This window comes from Eumetopias jubatus, unplaced genomic scaffold, assembly GCF_037043125.1.
Source record: "Eumetopias jubatus isolate StellerSeaLion01/CBP00866 unplaced genomic scaffold, mEumJub1_p1.0 scaffold_1, whole genome shotgun sequence".
NCBI classification, from domain to species: domain Eukaryota; kingdom Metazoa; phylum Chordata; class Mammalia; order Carnivora; family Otariidae; genus Eumetopias; species Eumetopias jubatus.
Window position 1 is genome coordinate 57,825,160 of NW_028274807.1, and position 19,957 is coordinate 57,845,116.

General features: G+C 37.7%; 1 protein-coding gene and 1 pseudogene across 5 annotated transcripts in view; both read left to right on the forward strand.

The window, feature by feature from the left end:
• The window catches only part of CD200 (CD200 molecule), a 108,175-nt gene that overhangs the window by 43,299 nt on the left and 44,919 nt on the right, over positions 1 to 19,957 (forward strand). For 2 of the 5 annotated variants that reach the window (XR_015768449.1, XM_088024462.1), the window contains one exon: positions 2,863 to 3,819. The exons of 1 other annotated variant lie outside the window; for it this stretch is intronic. Coding sequence is in view for 3 of the 4 variants with exons in the window: in XM_088024462.1 (XP_087880588.1) it covers positions 2,863 to 2,867 (5 nt within the window). In the remaining variant the exon portion in view is untranslated. Of the gene's footprint in view, positions 1 to 615; positions 694 to 2,617; positions 2,830 to 2,862; positions 3,820 to 19,957 lie in introns of those variants that run through there. 2 more of the 5 variants (XM_088024446.1, XM_088024451.1) reach the window with 2 other exon arrangements.
• Positions 643 to 933, forward strand: LOC148165008 (small ubiquitin-related modifier 2 pseudogene; annotated as a pseudogene).

The window sequence follows — 19,957 nt, forward strand, 5'->3', positions numbered from 1 at the left end:
AAGTTTTTATGTGGACATAAGTTTCAACACCTTTGGGTCAATACTAAGAAGTGGAATTGCTAGATTGTAGCTAAGAGTATGTTTAGTTTTGTAAGAAATTGCCAGAATGTCTTCCAAAGTTTTATATTCTCACCAGAAATGAATGAGAGTTCCTGTTGCCCCATATCTTGCCAGCATTCGGTGGTGTTAGTATTTGGGGCTTGGGCCATTCTAATAAGCGTGTAGTGGTAGCTCGTTGTTTATACAGGTGCTTATTTGTCACTAGTATATCTTCTTTGATGAGGTGTCTTGTTCAGGTCTTCGGTCTTTTGAAAATTAGGTTATTCATATTCTTATTCTCGTTCTTTGTATATGTTAGGTAACAGTCCTTTATCATGTATGTATTTTGCAAATATTTTCTCCCCGTCTGTGGCTAGTCCTTCCATTCTCTTGACTGTGTCCTATGAAGAGGAAAAGTTTTTAATTTTAATAAAGACCAGCTTATCAATTATTTTTTTAGTAAATTGTGCCTTTGGCGTTGTATCTAAAGACACATCACCAGCTGTCTCCCTCTTTGGCTGCTCCTGGTCCTGCTGTATGTTCATTCAGTGTGGACCTTGTATTTCTTTTGTGAAGTGGCAGCTGAGGAGACTGGCGCACACCATGGCCAATAAAAAGTCCAAGGAAGGAGTCAGAACTGAGAACAACGATCATATTAATTTGAAGGTGGTGGAGCAGGATGGTTCTGCAGTGCCATTTAAGATGAAGAGGCCCACGGCACTTAGTAAACTAATGAAAGCCTATTGTGAATGACAGTTTGTCAATGAGGCAGATCAGATTCCGATTTGATGAACAGCCAACCAATGAAACAGACACTTCTGCACAGTTGGAGATGGAAGATGAAGATACAATTGATGTGATGTGTTCCAGCAGTAGACAGGAGGTGTTTACTAAAAAGGGAACCTGCTACTTCAAAACTCTGTCCCTCCAGACCAAAGAGGACCTTCTCAATTCGAAAACTGCAATTTGCTCCCACCACATCCTGACTGCTACAGTAGTTTTTCTCGATTCTTTCATTTTCCCCTTCCCCATTCCTTTATTGCATATAATGTAACTGTATGTGCAGAAGCATATTGCATTTTTTTTAACTAAATGGCCAGTGATATGTTTTGATTGACATCAAATGGACATGAGATGGGGAAAAATACTGATTCTGTGAAAACACCCCCTTTCTCCATTCGTGGCATTCAGCTCCTATCTTTATATCTCAGTAAGTTATTTTGCTCTCACTGTTTAACAAAAAAAGAACAGCATAAAGGTCCTTGCATACCTTGTTCAATTGGAGAATTTTTGTTTTTCATTTGTCATTGCAAAACCAAGGACAATTTTATAACTTTTTTTGTATATAGTTGTTACATGTAGGGCAAACTCTCTTTAAGTAGGCATCAATTACTTTAAAAGAAATGAATCCTAGATGGTTTTCCCTTCAAGTGAAGTGTCTCATTGTTTAAATAAACTTCTTGTTAAAAATGAAAAATAAAGGTCATCACCATACTCAATGTCACCTGTATTTTTCTCCTATGTTATCTTTTTGGACTTTTACAGCTTTGCACTTTATATATTTAGGTCTATGATTCATTTTGAATTCACTTTTATGAGGGGGGGAAGGTCTGTGTCTAAATTCATTTTATTATGTGTGGATGTAATAAAAGTTCTCCCACTATCAGTTGTCAAAAAAGATTATCTTTGTTCCATTGTTTTGCCTTTGCTCCTTTGTCAAGAATCAGTTGACTATATTTTGGGGATCTATTTCTGAGCTCTCTAGTCTGTTTCATTGATCTCTTTGTCTTCTTTTTCACCAATACCACACTATATTGATTACTGTAGCTTTATAGAAAGTCTTAAAGAGGATAGTGTTGGTCTTCTGACTTTGTTCTTCTTCAACATCGTGTTGGTTATTCTGGGTCTTTTGCCAATTAACATAAACTTTAGAATCAGTTCGTTGATACCCACAAAATAATTTGTTGAAATTTTGATTGGTATTATGTTGAATCTGTAGATTGAGTCAAGAATAACTACCATCTAAACAATAATGAGTCTTCCTGTCCATGACCATAAGATATCTCCCCATTTAGTTCTTCTTTGATGTCTTTTGTAAGACTTTTGTAGTTTTTCCTCATATGGATTTTGCACATATTCTGTTACATTTATTCCTAAGTACTTTCTTTCAGGGGATAATGACATAAATGTTATCGTGTTTTAAATTTCAAATTTCACTTGTTCATTGCTAGTATATAAAAAAGTGATTGACTTTTATATATTAATCTTGAATCCTATAATCTTGGTATAATCACTTATTTTTTCAGGTTTTGTTTTTTGTCAGTTCTATCAGATTTTCTACATAGATAATTATGTTATCTGTGAACAAAGACACTTTTATTTCTTCCATCTCAATCTGTATACTTTTTGTTTCCTTTACTTGTTTTATTGCTTTAACTAGGACTTCCAGTACAATGTTGAAAAGGGATGGTGAGCAGTGACATTCTTGCTTTGTTCTTGATCTCAACAGAAAAGTTCTAGTTTTTCACCATTAAGTATCATGTTAGGTAAATTCTATTTTTGTTTATTTATCTGACAGAGACAGAGAGAGCACAAGCTGGGGGAGCAGCAGAGGGAAAGGGAGAAGCCGACTACTGAATGAGCAGGGAGCCCCATGTGGGGCTCGATCCCAGGACCCTGGAATCATAACCTGAACCAAAGGCAGATGCTTAACAACTGAGCCACCCAGGCGCCCCAGTTTGAATAGAAAATAACACTCAAGTATGTTTTCATGCCTGATTTTAAATAAATGCTGACAATTAAGATACTGTATTTTTCTTCCAGAGTGACTTCTGGGGAGTCTTGGAATGAAGCCCACTGATAGAAGTGAAATTCTAATAAATTTGCCACTGATTAAGAACATTTTAGGTCTGGAGTAGTTTTCACTGCCTTGGAAGACAATGCTGAGCTTCCTTGGGGGGCCTCTTGAAGAAGTTGCCTGCCGATTAATGGATGATAGCTAACTCACAATCAAATTTTGATCAAACTACAGGAAACGTGGACATGGAATTCAGGCCCAGTTCACTAATGGTTGTTCAAACATTGAGAAAGGATCATTTCCTTAATGTAGACCCTGTGCTTTTCAGTACTGAATTCAATGGCAGATATAAACCAGGTTAAACGGGTTCCATGACATGTTCTGTGGAGTTATATTAATGCCTTGGGTCCTAAAGGGCATTCTAAAAAAAGTATTTTATCATATGTTCAGACTTTTTATAAAACTTCATTATGGATAGAAAACAGAGAGACAATGTGGTTAGTAAAATCCTCCCAAATGCCAGCAGAATGGACTCCATAAGGCTCCTAGGCCCTCTGCATAAGAGGGTTTCAAGAGGTTTGTCTTCTCACTCCCCTTCAACTTCAGCTACTGAAGATTGGCAGGGGACAAAGCAATGAGTTTGTGTGTGTATGTGTGTGTGTTGTTATTAAGAAAGCATTTATAAGGCATACAGGATAATATAATAAACATGTAATGCAAACCCACAAAGTTTAAGAAATAGATCATTGTCAACTACTGACATTGTTTAAACTCAAAGGAGGGCAATCTTAGTATTTATTTCTTTTTCTAAATTATTAGAGTTTTGTTTTTTCTTGATTGCCTTTGGAAATAATAAATAATATGTGGGAACAAGATGCCTGCTTATTGTGCCATCAAGCATTATATTTACTGCCAAACAAGGACACCTGTCCCAATGACTTTGATTCATTTACTCATTTATTCAATAAACATTTCTTCTATTATATGATAGGTCCTTTTGTTTTACTTGGCATCCTATGATGGTGTTCTTAATTTAAGATGAGATGATTCCCACAGCTTATTCCTTGTGCCATATTGTCAGTCTCAGGGTTCTTTCCAACTCACCCATGGGAAAGGTTTTTGCAACTTTGTTCCTCCCCAAAGTAAATGGATCCTCCTTGTCCTTGCCTATACCTACATACTTGTTAAAATTACTAAGTATCTTCCCTGGATTTTCAGGGACAGTTCTGTCTTGACATGTTTGTCTCATGAAATATGCTAATTATAGTTATGTGTAAATGACTTCCTTGTACTTGTCTTTGTTGAGAATATAGCCTGTATATTTGTCACACGAGGGATGGTACTCTATAAATATTTGTTGAATAAATTGATAAATATGTTTCCATTGGAGGCAGAATTTATTAAAAGGAAAAAAATATATCACACTCACTTTTCAGCTAGATTATTTTTAAGGAGAAAATAAGATCCTTATACTTCTGCCCATCTCTGCCTCAAAAGTCTCTGTTACAACCTTTCATACTGCTGTGTTTGTGCCCATGTGTACACTTTTCTGACTAGAGTGAGCTGTCCCTCCACTTCTGCTCCACTTATGTAAATCTTTTCCATCCTTCAAAATCCTCCAGGAAATTTCCCCAGGATCTGTCTCTATGCTTCCATTGACCAGTCACTAGGCATGTAAAGACCTAGGGATAAAAAGAGAAAAATTCAGATCATTTTTTCTAAGCTTTTGATTCTTGTTATTTCCTAACTTCTTTTTTTAAAAAAATAAGGGGATGAGAGTAAGTGGACTCCTCCACATCTTTTCAATAAGATAAGTATATATTATATCTTAAATATAACAAACTGTATTGTTTACATAAGAAAACCATGTGTTACATAATAGACTTTCATGCCCCCAAAAATGTAATTTTAGATTTGCTCAAGTTACAGAAGGAAAAGAGTGTTCTATATTTTTCCTTTAAAAAAAAGTTATTTCTAACCTCACTCTCCTAACTTATAACTTTTGATGCACATTGGAAATTAATCATGAATTGCCTCATGACATGATCTATATCATGTTATTTAATGTCTGTTGGGTTGTTTAATAGTTCATTAATTAAACAACATGGTAAGCGTGCCAAGAACAAAGTAGGTTCCCCATTAATCTTGGAAGGAGAGGAATTACTTTGGGATTGATTGAAGTTTTGAGGCTCTGGAATTGAGATTCCTAAATGAAAAGAAAAGGGGGGAAGAAAAGGGAAGGAGTGGAAATAAAGTTTGTTTATGCCTCTAGAGTGGGAGCTGCATTCTCAGATGCCTAGAGAAGTCAGGGAAGGTAAATTAAAATAAATGATTTAATAAGAATAGGGAGTTGTAGACTCAGTGTCAAACTTGAACTCAAGCACTAAGTAGTAAGAAATAGAATGGCTAGGAAGAGAGGAAACTGCTCTTGTATCGCTGAAATATTAGTTCGTGGCTCATGAAAATTAATATTTTTAAGTATAAGTCTTGCTAGTATTCTTATATGTCCCTGAATGCCCTTTGAGACCGTATAATTTTCCATTTCTCAGTGACTGACTTGAAGCTCTTGAGAACACCTTCTCCTTCATCCCACTTGGAACTGAGATTTTTAAATGAAGAATAAAGAGATTAGAACAAAATTCATGCTCCTGAACTTTAAAGAAAGGATCTTCTATCTAGGGTGCTTTAATAAAACTCCTCATGCTCTGTCTTTGTAGGCTCTTCTAGGCTAGCCCTTGCCTTCTTCTGACCTTGGACCTGGCCTCTTGGCCTTAGGGTTGCTTTTCTACCATGATTCATCCCCTTGTCCTTTAGAAAAAAATTCTGTATTTGGACTACTTGACTCCCAGCTTCACTTTCCCCAAGATTCTGGACTCCCTTTGCTCTACAATTCATTTCTCTGCGAAGCTTCATGTTATTATCAAGCTCAGTGCAAATTTTCAGAACCCCAGCCAAGAGCAAAGCCCTCAGGTCCCTACTTGCCAAGGAAAGGAATTTGGATGTGAATAATGTTGCAAAGAAATTGAAAAAAAATGTTACCCAAGCAGAGGAAGAGCTCCCATATGAGCGGATAAGTGAACCGAGAGCCTTCTCCCCTTTGGCAGAGATAGCAGCCAGCAGGACTGGTTTTGCCAACAGTTAGGTGCTCCAGGTAGTAGCAAGGTTCTTGCACACACAATGCAAACGGTTTGATTGTTTTTGAAGTCTCAGTAAATAAGGTCATTGCAAGAGAGGGGAGAGGAGCAGCATATCTCCAGGATGAGAAAGCCTAAATACCTACCACAATGAATATAAAACACTCTATAGATTCTCAGTGTAGAAGAGGAAGGAAATGGAGGAAGGACAACTCTTGAAATGTTAGTGTAAGGAAACAGCTGTCAAAGATAACTGGGAAAGAATGTGCACTCTTTGTTGTCCTTCTCCTGATTGTCTGCCCCCAGGACGAGAAAGCTACAGGTGTTTCCTCCGCAAAACACTCTGAACACAACAGAGTAATGCAGCTATGCTGGACTTGAAGCCACAAGACTCAGGTTCACATTCTGGCACAAACATCACTGTGCCACCCCCCACAAGCCTGTCTGTTACCTCCCTAAACCTTGACTTGTCCATTTTTAAAAAAGAGATGACATAAAAAATATTCATCTTATACTGTCAAGAGAAATGCAAGAGGTAATGTATGTAAAAGAACTTTCAAATGCTAAAGTACCCCCATGAATTTGAATTTGCATTATGACTTGCTAGTGTTTTAGCACTTATGGTATTCATACTAAGTATTTGTGATTTAAATGATACAGCTTAAAAATAAAATTTGGATTGTTAATCCAAAAAAGTGTGAGTATTAAAAGAGACCTCCTAGCCTGATGAGTTTTGGAGTCCGATTCAGTGCAAACCCAAGATTTGCAACAGACTAACTATATGATCATAGGTTATCACTTTTCAGCCATATGTACTCATCTGTGAATAATTCTTTGCATTGTTTTCCAGGGTTAAATGAGTACAGTATAATGTTTGTTGTCTTTCCTTTCCTTCTTTCTTTTTCTTTTTTTTTATTATTAACATATAATGTATTATTTGTTTCAGGGGTACAGATCTGTGATTCAACAGTCTTGCACAATTCACAGCGCTCACCGTAGCACATACCCTCCCCAATATCCATGACCCAGCCACCCCATCCCTCCCACCTCCCACCACTCCAGCAACCCTCAGTTTGTTTCCTGAGATTAGGAGTCCCTTATGGTTTGTCTCCCTCTCTGGTTTCGTCTTGTTTAATTTTTTACTCTTCCCCTATGATCCTCTGCCTTGTTTCTCAAATTCCACATATAAGTGGGATCATATGATAATTGTCTTTCTCTGACTGACTTATTTCACTTAGCATATTACCCTTTAGTTCCATCCACGTCATTGCAAAAGGCAAGATTTCATTTTTGATGGCTGCATAATATTCCATTATATATACATATATTTCATATATATATCACTTCTTTATCCATTCATCTGTCGATGGACATCTTGGCTCTTTCCATAGTTTGGCTGTTGTGGACATTACTGCTATAAACATTGGGGTGCAGTTGCCCCTTTGGATCACTACATTTGTATTTTTGGGGTAAATACCCAGTAGTGCAATTGCTGGGTCATAGGATAGCTCTATTTTCAACTTTATGAGGAACCTCTATACTGTTTTCCAGAGTGGCTGTACCAGCTTGCATTCCCACCAACAGTGTAGGGGGTTCAGTTCTCTGTGCATCCTCACCAACATCTGTCATTTCCTGATTTGTTAATTTTAGCCATTCTGACTGGTGTGAGGTGGTATCTCATTGAGGTCTTGATTTGTATTTCCCTGATGCCGAGTGATGTTGAGCACTTTTTCATGTGTCTGTTGACCATTTGGATGTCTTCTTTGCAAAAATGTCTGTTCACGTCTTCTGTGCATTTCTTGATTGGATTATTTGTTTGGGTGTTGAGTGTGATAAGTTCTTTATAGATTTTGGATACTAGCTCTTTATCTGATATGTCATTTGCAAATATCTTCTCCTATTCTGTCGGCTGTCTTTTGGTTTTGTTGACTGTTTCCTTTGCTGTGCAAAAGCTTTTTAACTTGATGAAGTCCCAATAGTTTATTTTTGTCTATGTTTCCCTTGCCTTTGGTGATGTGTCTAGGTTGAAGTTGTTGTGGTCCAGGTCAAAGAAGTTGTTGCCTGTGTTCTTCTCAAGGATTTTGATGAATTCCTTTCCCACATTTAGGTCTTTCATCCATTTTGAGTCTATGTTTGTGTGCGGTGTAAGAAAATGGTCCAGTTTCATTCTTCTGCATGTGGCTGTCCAATTTTCCCAACACCATTTGTTGAAGAGACTGTCCTTCTTCCAATGGATATGTTTTCCTGCTTTGTCAAAGATTAGTTGACCACAAAGTTGAGGGTCCATTTCTGAGTTCTCTATTCTGTTCCATTGATCTATGTGTCTGTTTTTGTGCCAGTACCATACTGTCTTGATGATGACAGCTTTGTAATAGAGCTTAAAGTCTGGCATTGTGATGCCACCAGCTTTGGTTTTCTTTTTCAAAATTCCTCTGGCTATTTGGGGTCTTTTCTAGTTCCATACAAACTTTAGGATTAGTTGTTCTGGCTCTGTGAAAAAAGTTGATGGTTTGATAGTGATTGCATTGAATGTGTAGATTGCTCTCTACATTCTACACATTCATTTTGACAATATTTGTTCTTCCTATCCATGAGCATGGAACATTTTTCCATTTCTTTGTGTCTTCCTCAAATTTTTTCATAAGTATTCTATGATTTCTAGAGTACAGCTTCTTTACCTCTTTGGTTAGGTTTATTCCTAGGTATCTTATGGTTTTTGGTACAATTGTAAATGGGATCGACTCCTTAATTTCTCTTTCTTCTGTCTCATTGTTAGTATATAGAAATGCAACTGATTTCTGTGCATTGATTTTATAACCTATCACGTTGCTGAATTCCTGTATGAGTTCTAGCAATTTTGGGGTGGAGTCTTTTTGGTTTTCCACATAGAGTATTATATCATCTGCAAATAGTGAGAGTTTGACATCTTCTTTGCCAATTTGGATGCCTTTTATTTCTTTTTGTTGTCTGATTGCTGAGGCTAGGACTTCTAGTACTATGTTAAACAGCAGTGGTGATAGTGGACATCCCTGCCGTATTCCTGACCTTCGGGGGAAAGCTCTGTTTTTCCCCATTGAGAATGATATTCACTGTGGGTTTTTCACTGATAGCATTTAGATATTGAGGTATGCACCCTCCATGCCTACACTGTGAAGAGTTTTAATCAAGAAAGAATGCTGTACTTTGTCAAATGCTTTTTTGGCATCTATTGAGAGGATCATATGTTTCTTGTCCTTTCTTTTATTAATGTAGTGTATCACTTTGATTGATTTGCAGATGTTGATCCAACCTTGAAGTCCTGGTGAATAATCCTTTTAATGTACTGTTGGATCCTATTGTCTAGTATGTTGGCGAGAATTTTTGCATCCATATTCATCAGGGATATTGGTCTGTAATTCTCTTTTTTGGTGGGGTGTTTGTCTGGTTTTGGGATCAAGGTAGTGTTGGCCTCATAAAAAGAGTTTGGAAGTTTTCCTTCCATTTCCATTTTTTGGAACAGTTTCACAAGAATAGGTATTAATTCTTCTTCAAATGTTTGGTAGAATTCACCTGAGACACCATCAGGCCCTGGGCTCTTGTTTGTTGGGAGATTTTTGATTACTGCTTCAATTTCCTTGCTGGTTGTGGGTCTCTTCAGGTTTTCTATTTCTTCCTGGTTCAGTTTTGGTAGTTTATACATCTCTAGGAATGCATCCATTTCTTCCAGATTGTCTAATTTGTTGGCCTATAGTTCTTATAATATTTTCTTATAATTGTTTGTATTTCTTTGGTGTTGGTTGTTATCTCTTCTCTCTCATTCATGATTTTACTTATTTGGGTCCTTTCTCTTTTCTTTTTGACGAGTCTGGCCAGGGGTTTATCAATCTTATTAATTCTTTCATAGAACCAGCTTCTAGATTCGTTGATCTGCTCTACTGTTCCTTTGGTTTCTATTTCATTGATTTCTGCCCTAATCTTTATTATTTCTCTTCTCCTTCTGGTTTAGGCTTTATTTGCTGTTCTTTCCCCAGCTCCTTTAGGTGTAGGGTTAGGTTGTGTATTTGAGACCTTTCTTGTTTCTTGAGAAAGTTTTGTAGTGCGATATACTTTCCTCTTAGGACTGCTTTTGCTGCATCCCAAAGATTTTGAACAGTTGTATTTTCATTTTCATTTGTTTCCATGCATTTTTTAAATTCTTCTTTAATTTCTTGATTGACCCATTAATTCTTTAGTAGGATGCCCTTTAGCCTCCATGTATTTGAGTTCTTTCCAACTTTCCTCTTGTGATTAAGGTCCAGTTTCAAAGCACTGTGGTCTGAAAATATGCAGGGAATGATCCCAATCTTTTCCTAACAACTGTGACCTGATTTGTGACCCAGGGTGTGATCTATTCTGGAAAATGTTCATGTTGGTGTTAATGTAGAGCATGAAATCATCCATAATACCTGGCTTGCTAAAATGTAACATGGAGGCCACTGGAAGCAGGGAAGGTTTCAGAGAAGGGTGTAGGTCTGGAATGCTGAGGCCTGCATGACCACTCTGCCATAGGAATGCCACGGGAGGTTGCCTTCCCTGAAGCTTTCTTAGCCCATACAGCCACCCTGGGATCTAAGAGATGTATGCATTGTCGCCTAGGCTATGTTTAGCAGAACTTCATAGAACATACAGATTAGCATATCATATCTTTCCTGTAAACAGATCCTCCTAGTTCCAGTAAGACCCCTTGTCACACATCACATGCTTGAGAAACAGTGATAAAGATTTTTTTATTATCCTGTAGGACCAATAAAGGCAGAAGCAAAGAAGAACATAGGGTCTTCATCTCTGAGTGTTGACCCCCTTGCCTTCTCCTCTCTTTCACAGCAAAGTTTGAAGTAATCTTTCATCCATCGGTACAGGGATTGCTGGCCATTTCCAGCAATGTTCCATGGGCACTAGAGAAGAATGTGTATTCTGTTGTTTTGGGAATGAATGTTCTGAATATATCTGTGAAGTCCATCTGGTCCAGTGTGTCATTTAAAGCCCTTATTTCTTTGTTGATCTTTTGCTTAGGTGATCTGTCTGTTGCGGTGAGGGGGGTGTTAAAGTCCCCTACTATTATTGTATTATTATCGATGTGTTTCTTTGATTTTGTTATTATTTGGCTTATATAATTGGTTTCTCCCATGTTAGGGGCATAAATGTTTACAATTGTTAGATGATCTTGTTGGATAGACCCTCTAATTATGATATAGTGTCTTTCTTCAGCTCTTAATACAGTCTTTGATTTAAAATCTAATTTGTCTGATATAAGGATTGCCACCCCAGCTTTCCTTTGATGTCCATTAGCATGCTAACTGGTTTTCCAACCCCTCATTTTCAATCTGGAGGTGTTTTGGGGTCTAAAATGAGTATCTTGCAGACAGCATATCAATGGGGCTTGCTTTTTTTCCCAATCTGATGCCCTGTGTCTTTTGATTGGGGCATTTTCCCATTTACCTTCAGGGTAACTATTGAAAGATATGAATTTAGTGCCATTGTATTGCCTGTAAGGTGACTGTTACTGTATATTGTCTCTGTCCCTTTCTGGTATATGTTACTTTTAGGCTCTCTCTTTGCTTAGAGGACCTCTTTCAATATTTCTTGTAGAGCTGGTTTGGTGATCACAAATGCTTTTAGTTTCTGTTTGTCCTGGAAGCTTTTTATCACTCCTATTTTCATTGACAGCCTAAGTGGATAAAGTATTCTTGGCTGTGTATTTTTCTCGTTTAGTACCCTGAATATATCATGCTAGTCCCTTCTGGCCTGCCAGGTCTCTGTGGATAGGTCTGTTGCCAATCTAATGTTTCTACTGCTGTAGGTTACAGACCTCTTATCCCGAGCTGCTTTCAGGATTTTCTCTTTGTCTCTGAGATTTGTAAGTTATACTATTAGATGTCAGGGTGTTGACCTATATTTTGAGGGGCATTCTCTGTGCCTCCTGGATTTTGATGCCCGTTTCCTTCCCCAATTTAGGGAAGTTCTCTGCTATAATTTGCTCCAATATACCTTCTGCCCCTCTCTCTCTTTCTTTTTCTGGGATCCCAATTATCCTAATATTGTTTTGTCTTATGGTATCACTTGTCTCTCAAATTCTGCCCTCGTGATCCAGTAGTTGTTTATCTCTCTTTTTCTCAGCTTCTTTATTCTCCATCGTTTGGTCTTCTATATCACTAATTCTCTCTTCTGCCTCATTTATCCTAGCAGTTAGAGCCTCCATTTTTTATTGTACCTCATTTATAGCCTATTTGATTTCAACTTGTTTAGATTTTAGTTCTTTTATTTCTCCATAAAGGGATTCTCTAGTGTCTTCTATGCTTTTTTTTTTTCAAGTCCAGCTAGTACCATTATAATCGTTATTCTGAGCTCTAGTTCCGACCTCTTAATAATGTCCATATTGATTAGGTCCCTGGCAGTCAGTACTGCCTCTTGTTCTCTTTTTTGAGGTGAGTTTTCCATCTTGCCATTCTGCCCAGAGAATAGATGAACAAGATATAAAATACTAAAAGGGCAACAACGAACCCAGAGAAATATACACTTAACAAATTAGAAGAGACCTGAAACCGGGCGGGGGGCGGGGGGAAGAAAGAAAATATGATCAGGCTGGTGAATAGAACAGACCCATACACTAGATTTTGGGTGTATTTTGGTGTGTTAGAAGAAACTGCATCCCAAAATTTTAAAGAAACAAAACCTTATATATACAAAAAATAAGGTTAAATACAATGAAGGGATAGAATATGATTGTAAAAAATGTAAATTAAAAAAGATTTTTAAAAAGGAATTGGTAAGATGTTGGTTGAAAAAGGAAAGAAGAAAAATTAAAAAGAAAAAAGAAAGAAAAAGAAAATTGAAAAAATTAAAGTTGAAAAACTAAAGAATCATGGGGGAAAAGCCATGAATTTTATGTGCTGTCTTCTCTTAGTCCTGGAATTTTGCAGTTCTCATTGATCAGTAAACTTTTTCTTGGCTGGATGTTCTTGCTGATCCTTCTGAGGGAGGGGCCCATTTCATTGATTCTCAAATGCCTTTGCCCCGGGAGGAATTGCATCACCCTTGCCAGGGGCCAGGCTAAGTAATCTGCTCTGGTTTGCTCAGTGTAGTTTTTGTTTCCCGAAGGCTTTCTGTGCAGCTTTAGAGGATGAGAATGAAAATACTGGTCTCCTAATCTCCGGCCCCAGAGCCAGGGCCCCACTCTTCAGTGAGCCCCCAGAGAAAAGCAGTCAATCACTCCTGTCTCCCTGGTCTCCGTATGCACTCTGTATTCACCTGGCCTGTGACCAAGTGTTTCTATCTCTGGCACACGACCCCGTTTGGAGTCTCCAAACCCAGCAGATTCCTGTGGTGCGCTCCCGTGCCGCTCCTCCTGGGGGAGGAGGGGAGTCTCCCCAGTTCTGCTGCTTGTGGGTCCCTGCTTGAAGAGCAGTGGCCCAACTGTGGACCATGGTTTATGGCAACCCTGAGCTAAGAACCCACTCCTCGGCTCACTCTTTGCAGCCAGCTTCCCTGCTTTGATACCTGGGAGCTTGGCTGCATTCAGGAACCCCCGGTCTTCCTGTGACCCTGAGAGTCCTGAGACCACACTGTCCCAGAGAGCGTTCCACCCCCCGCTTAGCCACCAGAGCAACGTCCCTCATTGGAGCAGACTTCTAAAAGTTCTGGTTTTGTGCTCCACTGCTCTTTCACTTGCCTATAGCCAGCTGACAGAGGCTGCCTCCCCTGCAGTCTATCTTTCATATATTGTCTCAGATTCTTTTCTCTGCACCTTCTACCTTCCAGAAAGTGGTCACTTTTCTGTTCATAGAGTTGCAGCTATTCTTTTCTTCCATTTCCACTTGAGTTCTCAGGTGTTCAGAATGGTTTGATAGCTATCTAGCTGAATTCGTGGAACCAGATGAAATTTAGGTCTCCTATTCCTCTGTCATCTTGGACTCTCCCTTCTTTCTACTTTTTGACATGCCTTCTCAATCTCTCAAGATTATTAAAACCTGAAAAAAGGAAAGTTACCTTAGTGGATCCAAGCAAGAGATACTGGCATGGGAATATCCTGGAGCCAGGTGGAGAATAAATGTTTCATGAATGGCAGACAGTACTAGATTCAGCCTCTGCCCCTGTAGTCTGATTTCATTTGTACTCTCACAAACCTATAATACTTAGTTTAAAGAAGCTTTGGGTAATGCAAAATTGACTTGATGGCCTGCAGTTGTCATTATGAAGAGGGATGCAAGGCTACATAGGAAAACTATGTGTCCATGACTGTCACGTGATTTTAAAGGTTTGTTTTTTCCTGAGCTGACACTTGGAAAGTTGTACCTCCTAAACACATGCCCTATAATCTGAAGAATTTATAATCAGGTCAACTGGTTGTCTTATTTGTGCTTATTTATACCTTATTTATGAGTCTGTGGTACAAATAGTTAAGCTTCCATCAATGGTATAGTAAGCTGAGAGACTCAAGCAATGACAAATTTGCCCAACAAATACAAATGTGTACTACAATATTTTAAACACAGTGTAGTAGGAGGATTCCTGGGAAGGCAGAACCTATCATGTTTCTAATTCACACAAGTGTGTTGAAGGAACAAATTCCTTGGAACCCAGGATGATTTTGTCATGTAGAAGTCACTGGGTGTAACTCTTCCAGGGAAGGGTGAGTTATTATTTTTTTTTTTTTGATGTTTTTTTTTTAAAATTTTTTATTGTTATGTTAATCACCATATATTACATCATTAGTTTTTGGTGCAGTGTTCCACGATTCATTGTTCATAACACCCAGTGCTCCATGCAGAACGTGCCCTCCTCAATACCCATCACCAGGCTAACCCATCCCCCTACCCTCCTCCCCTCTAGAACCCTCAGTTTGTTTTTCAGAGTCCATCATCTCTCATGGTTCGTCTCCCCCTCTGACATACTCCCCTTTTCTTCCTCTCCTGTTATCTTCTTCTTTTTCTTTTTTCTTAAAATATGTTGCGTTATTTGTTTCAGAAGTACAGAACTGTGATTCAACAGTCTTGCACAATTCACAGCGCTCACCGTAGCACATACCCTCCCCAATGTCTATCACCCAGCCACCCCATCCCTCCCACCCCCAACCACTCCAGTAACACTCAGTTTTTTTCCTGAGATTAAGAATTCCTCATATCAGTGAGGTCATGTGATACATGTCTTTCTCTGATTGACTTATTTCACTCAGCATAACACCTTCCAGTTCCATCCACGTCGGGTGAGTTATTTTTTTTCCTTCTAATGTTTACCTTGAAAAACTACAGGACAGACAGGCTGGCAAGAAACAATGAATGAAACTGTCTGGCTCTGTGGGAGCAGTAAGGTAGGATGTCATACTTCTCCCTCAAGAAGGTCTTGGCATTAGGGCTGACACTTGGAAATGAATGGCAACAAACTGCTTTAAGGACAGCACTGATAACAACAGCCCAGTGTTCTTCAGAGTCACAGATGCTTCATCTAAATATTTCTCCGGGGAAGATCAGTGCCAGGAGGAAAACAGAACCAACCCAAAGTATCTCCTATACATGGACAGCATCCTTGCATAGCAGCTGGGGCAACATCAGTGAGGGAATAATTTCTTTGGAAATAGTCTTCACTTTAAGCCATAAAGCATGACTCAGCAGAGTGAGTTTATGGAAGCAGATTTGACACAATCCAGCTTCAATATAAAGTGCTTCTTTAAATGAATATGATGAATATGTGTAAACCCTCTGGGCATTTGGGATTACCATAAAGAAGATGACTACAAAGGAGGAGAGAAGCTTATTATCATGAAGGGCAGATCTATATGAAGGCTTAATCTGGTTTTTATTTGAATAATAAAATATGACCTCACTTACCCTACTATGTGTGATTCAGAATATAGTCAGATGAATCTCAAACTATAAGCTCAGATGTAAAGATACCACATTTCTTTTATTTAAGAAAAATCAACTTATTCTTTCTCCTTGGCTTCCAAATCAAAAATTATTTTATTTCACATAGTAAAAAAAAAAGCCTGCTTTGGAGATGGTCTCCTTGAACTCTAAGAAAATATTATTATAATTCTACAAAGAAATAAAAACACCATACATATGTTAAATCGTAGTTATTTTTGTCATTCTACATATTAAGCTTTAATAATAATATTGAAAGACAAATACAAGGTAGGCAACTGACTTTTAAAAAAAATGATCTTACTGATTAAGGTCACTGCTTGAGCAGCTCAAAATTTAGTTTGATTTTATTAACAGTGTAATATGGTAAGAAATTTGCCAAAACCTACAAAGAAAAACAAATACTGTGAAAGATACGACAACAACAAAGCAGAAAAATAGGGAAATTAATGTCATCAATTCAGCAGTTAGAGTAGTTTCAAGTATGTTTTCGTATCTCTTAAAAAAAAAAAAACTGGAGTCTGCCATATTTTGGAAATATAGAACATGCACTCATGAGACTCTGTTCCTAATAGTTTAATAGTAACATTCTCGATTGAGGCCCTTGCTATAGCAATGCAATTGTATCAGACGCACTCAAGTTATTGAGCAGAAATAATGAATCACAAAAGGTGGAGATTTACAAGTTAAATATTGTGTCTGTGTGGAAAAAGAGGAAAGATTGCATTTCCTGATGGGAATCTTCAGTGACATAAGAACCAGTACTCCAGAAAGTAATTTTTAAAATTAATCCAGAGAGTTATTTCTAACCACTATTTTGAGAGAAGCAGCAAGCACAAATTTCTTGGGGAAAATATCATACTGAAGCAGTTCCACTGCCTTTTATATCATGGTGCACCATGAGTATTTCAGCCAATAATATACACTCGCCACTTTTCCTTCAGGCTTTTCCCCATTTTGAACTGCTGAAGCCCAGTAACTTGTATATAGTGGTTTTCAATTATTATTTATTGGATGAATGAACAAATGAATGAAAAAATACAAAAAAATTTAGAACTTTCCCCTTTGAGTGAAATTGTTACCCCTGAACTTTGACTTAATTGTTTCCTTTCTTTTTGGCAGGCAACATAGAACAAATAGTTCTAGTCTTTCCAATTGCTGTACAAATCCACAAGGCCTGAATTTCTTTAAAGAAATTGTAGTAGTCGACTCAGCAATTGCACTACTGGGTATTTACCCCAAAGATACAAATGTAGTGATCCAAAGGAGCACCTGCACCCCAATGTTTACAGCATCAATGTCCACAATAGCCAAACTATGGAATAAGCCCAGATGTCCATCAACAGATGAATGGATAAAGAAGATGTGGTATATATATATATACATATATATATACAATGGAACATTATGCAGCCATCAAAAAAATGAAATCTTGCCATTTGCAATGATGTGGATGGAATACTCGAGGGTATTATGCTAAGCGAAATAAGTCAATTAGATAAAGACAATTATATGATCTCACTGATATGTGGAATTTGAGAAACAAGGCAGAGGATCATAGGGGAAGAGAGTAAAAATTGAAACAAGACAAAACCAGAGAGGGAGACAAACCATAAGAGACTCTTAATCTCAGGAAACAAACTGAGGGTGGCTAGAATGGAAGGTGGTGGGAAGGATGCGGTGGCTGGGTGATGGACACTGGGGAGGGTAGGTGTTGTGGTGAGTGCTGTGAATCACAGACTTGTACTCCTGAAACAAATAATACATGTTAATTAATTGAATTAAAACTTTATAAAAAGAAAAGAAATTGTAGTAGAAAAGCAGATAAATTATAAAGTATTAGAAATAAGTTCTAATCCATGTTTTGAGAGAGCTGTTCTACTTATTAAATTAGAAAATTTCTAAACTCAAACTAAACCTTTAAATTCTGAAATTAATCATATAATACCAAGCTACAGTTTTTTGATTTTATTATGAAAAATAACAGGAAAATCCAATGTATGGAAACAAGTGTAATATATATATAATATTTAGTATGTAATATAATGTAATATATATGTAATATATAAATGAAGTTTGTTAATTAGAAATGTATCTGTTATGGCTACATATCTCATTATACTTGTCTCGCGTTTGTTACTCTACAAGGAATACATAGGATTAAAATAGAGTTTCTTTAGAGAAAGAATTTTGAAATAGTGGAAAGGGCAGCTCTTCCAAGCATAGATGAGGATCAGTCACTGAGCTGTTCTGACTGGCGAGGAATGAAGAAAGAGAAGCTGAGGACACAGAGACTGCTGTGTTATGTATGATAATATTTTTGTGATGAAAAAAAAGAATAAATTTGGGCACAAACTGTAGGTAAATTCTCAGAACAAACTCTCCTAAAAGGCCAATCAATCAAATCTTGGCATAAGATTAAGAGGATGATCTAGGAAAGATGTTGGGGTTCAGAGCCGAAGGCCAAGAAAGAATTCTTGAGACATCTTTGGTGCAAAAAGGTGTTTTATAAAGCATGGGGACAGGACCGCGGGCAGAAGGAGCTGCACTGGGGTCATGAAGAGTGGCTGGTTATATAATTTCAAGTTGGGAGGGGGTTAAGTATAGCAAAATCTCTAAGGAATTTTGGAAGCAAGTTTTCCAGGACCTTGAGGGGGCTAGCTCTTGTTAGGAAAAGGTCATTTATTACTGTCTAATAAAACCTTAGTCATGAGATCTTTCAGATGTGTATCAGTGGGTCATATGCTTGGAGGATGATTGCCAACACGTATCTTGGGGGGTAGAGATAAAGGGAGTTTCCAAAGGAATTTTTATGTGTTTAAGTAGACTTACAGGATCCCCCAGGTTGCGGTTGGGCTAAGATTGTCTTTTGCCCTTAGCAAAGTATCTACATCAAGGCAGATGAGTACCTAGGGGAATGTCACTCTGCCTGTTTCAAGGACTTGTCGATGGGCTGTAAGTAGTAAGGAAATTTAATTTTTCTTTTGCCTTTGTTTCCCATATCAGAGAACACATTCAGGGAGAAAAACAAATAAAAACTTGAGTTTCAATGATAAAGACAGAAGAATGTCTCGTTTTGTATGTGTTTATTACCCCTGTAATAATAACTTGTTTTGCTTAATTATATATGCATGATGAGGCAGTTCTAATCAATGAATATCGGTAAATAAAGAAGCTTTATTTTACTTACCTAAAAGAGAATGTTTACTTCTGAATTTTGCTCCTTCACCCTAATGGGTCATCCACATTCACCTGGCATATTAATAGACAATTTTTACAAGAGAATTCCACAGGTTGAATGTGAATAGCCTCCTCTGTTTGGCAATACCTCAAAACTGGACTTATAAGTCACAGTTACCTCTTAGTCATCTGATGGTAAAGCCAAGAGATTGGTAAAAGGGTGTTGGGAATTCTAGATAGGATTAGGCAAAAGTAAGTCTGGGTCTTTGGGAGGCTATTGTAAACAAATGCAGTGTGTGTGTTTCACAGAAACCACTCTGATTTAGAATCCCCTCTCCTGCAGCTCACGTCCTCATTCCATAATGGTAACCCAGAGCAAGCATTAATTCTGAAATAATGCAAAGCCCAGAAAGGCAACAATTTTTTCTCACATGATTAATAATGTCTTTATATCAAAGTGGTTTCATGAATTTTATTACATTAATGATCACTTTACATATTAGGAAACTGACATTTAAACCATCTCCTACAGCTCACGTCCTCATTCCATAATGGTAACCCAGAGCAAGCGTTAATTCTGAAATAATGCAAAGCCCAGAAAGGCAACAATTTTTTCTCACATGATTAATAATGTCTTTATATCAAAGTGCTTTCATGAATTTTATTACATTAATGATCACTTTACATATTAGGAAACTGAGGTTCACAGATAAGACTGGACTGACTCAGTGTCTCAAAACTAATTAGTAACAAAGGCAGGACAGTGCTCTTCCCAGTGTATCCTGCCTGAAAGCCCATCAGATAGATGACAAAGTTAAACTACATTTTCTTTCACTTTACTGTAGGGAGAGACATCCTGACTCAGTGACTGAATGATAGAAAGGAGAGTGACTTTAAACCAGGGCAAACAGACCTGACTGTGGAACCCA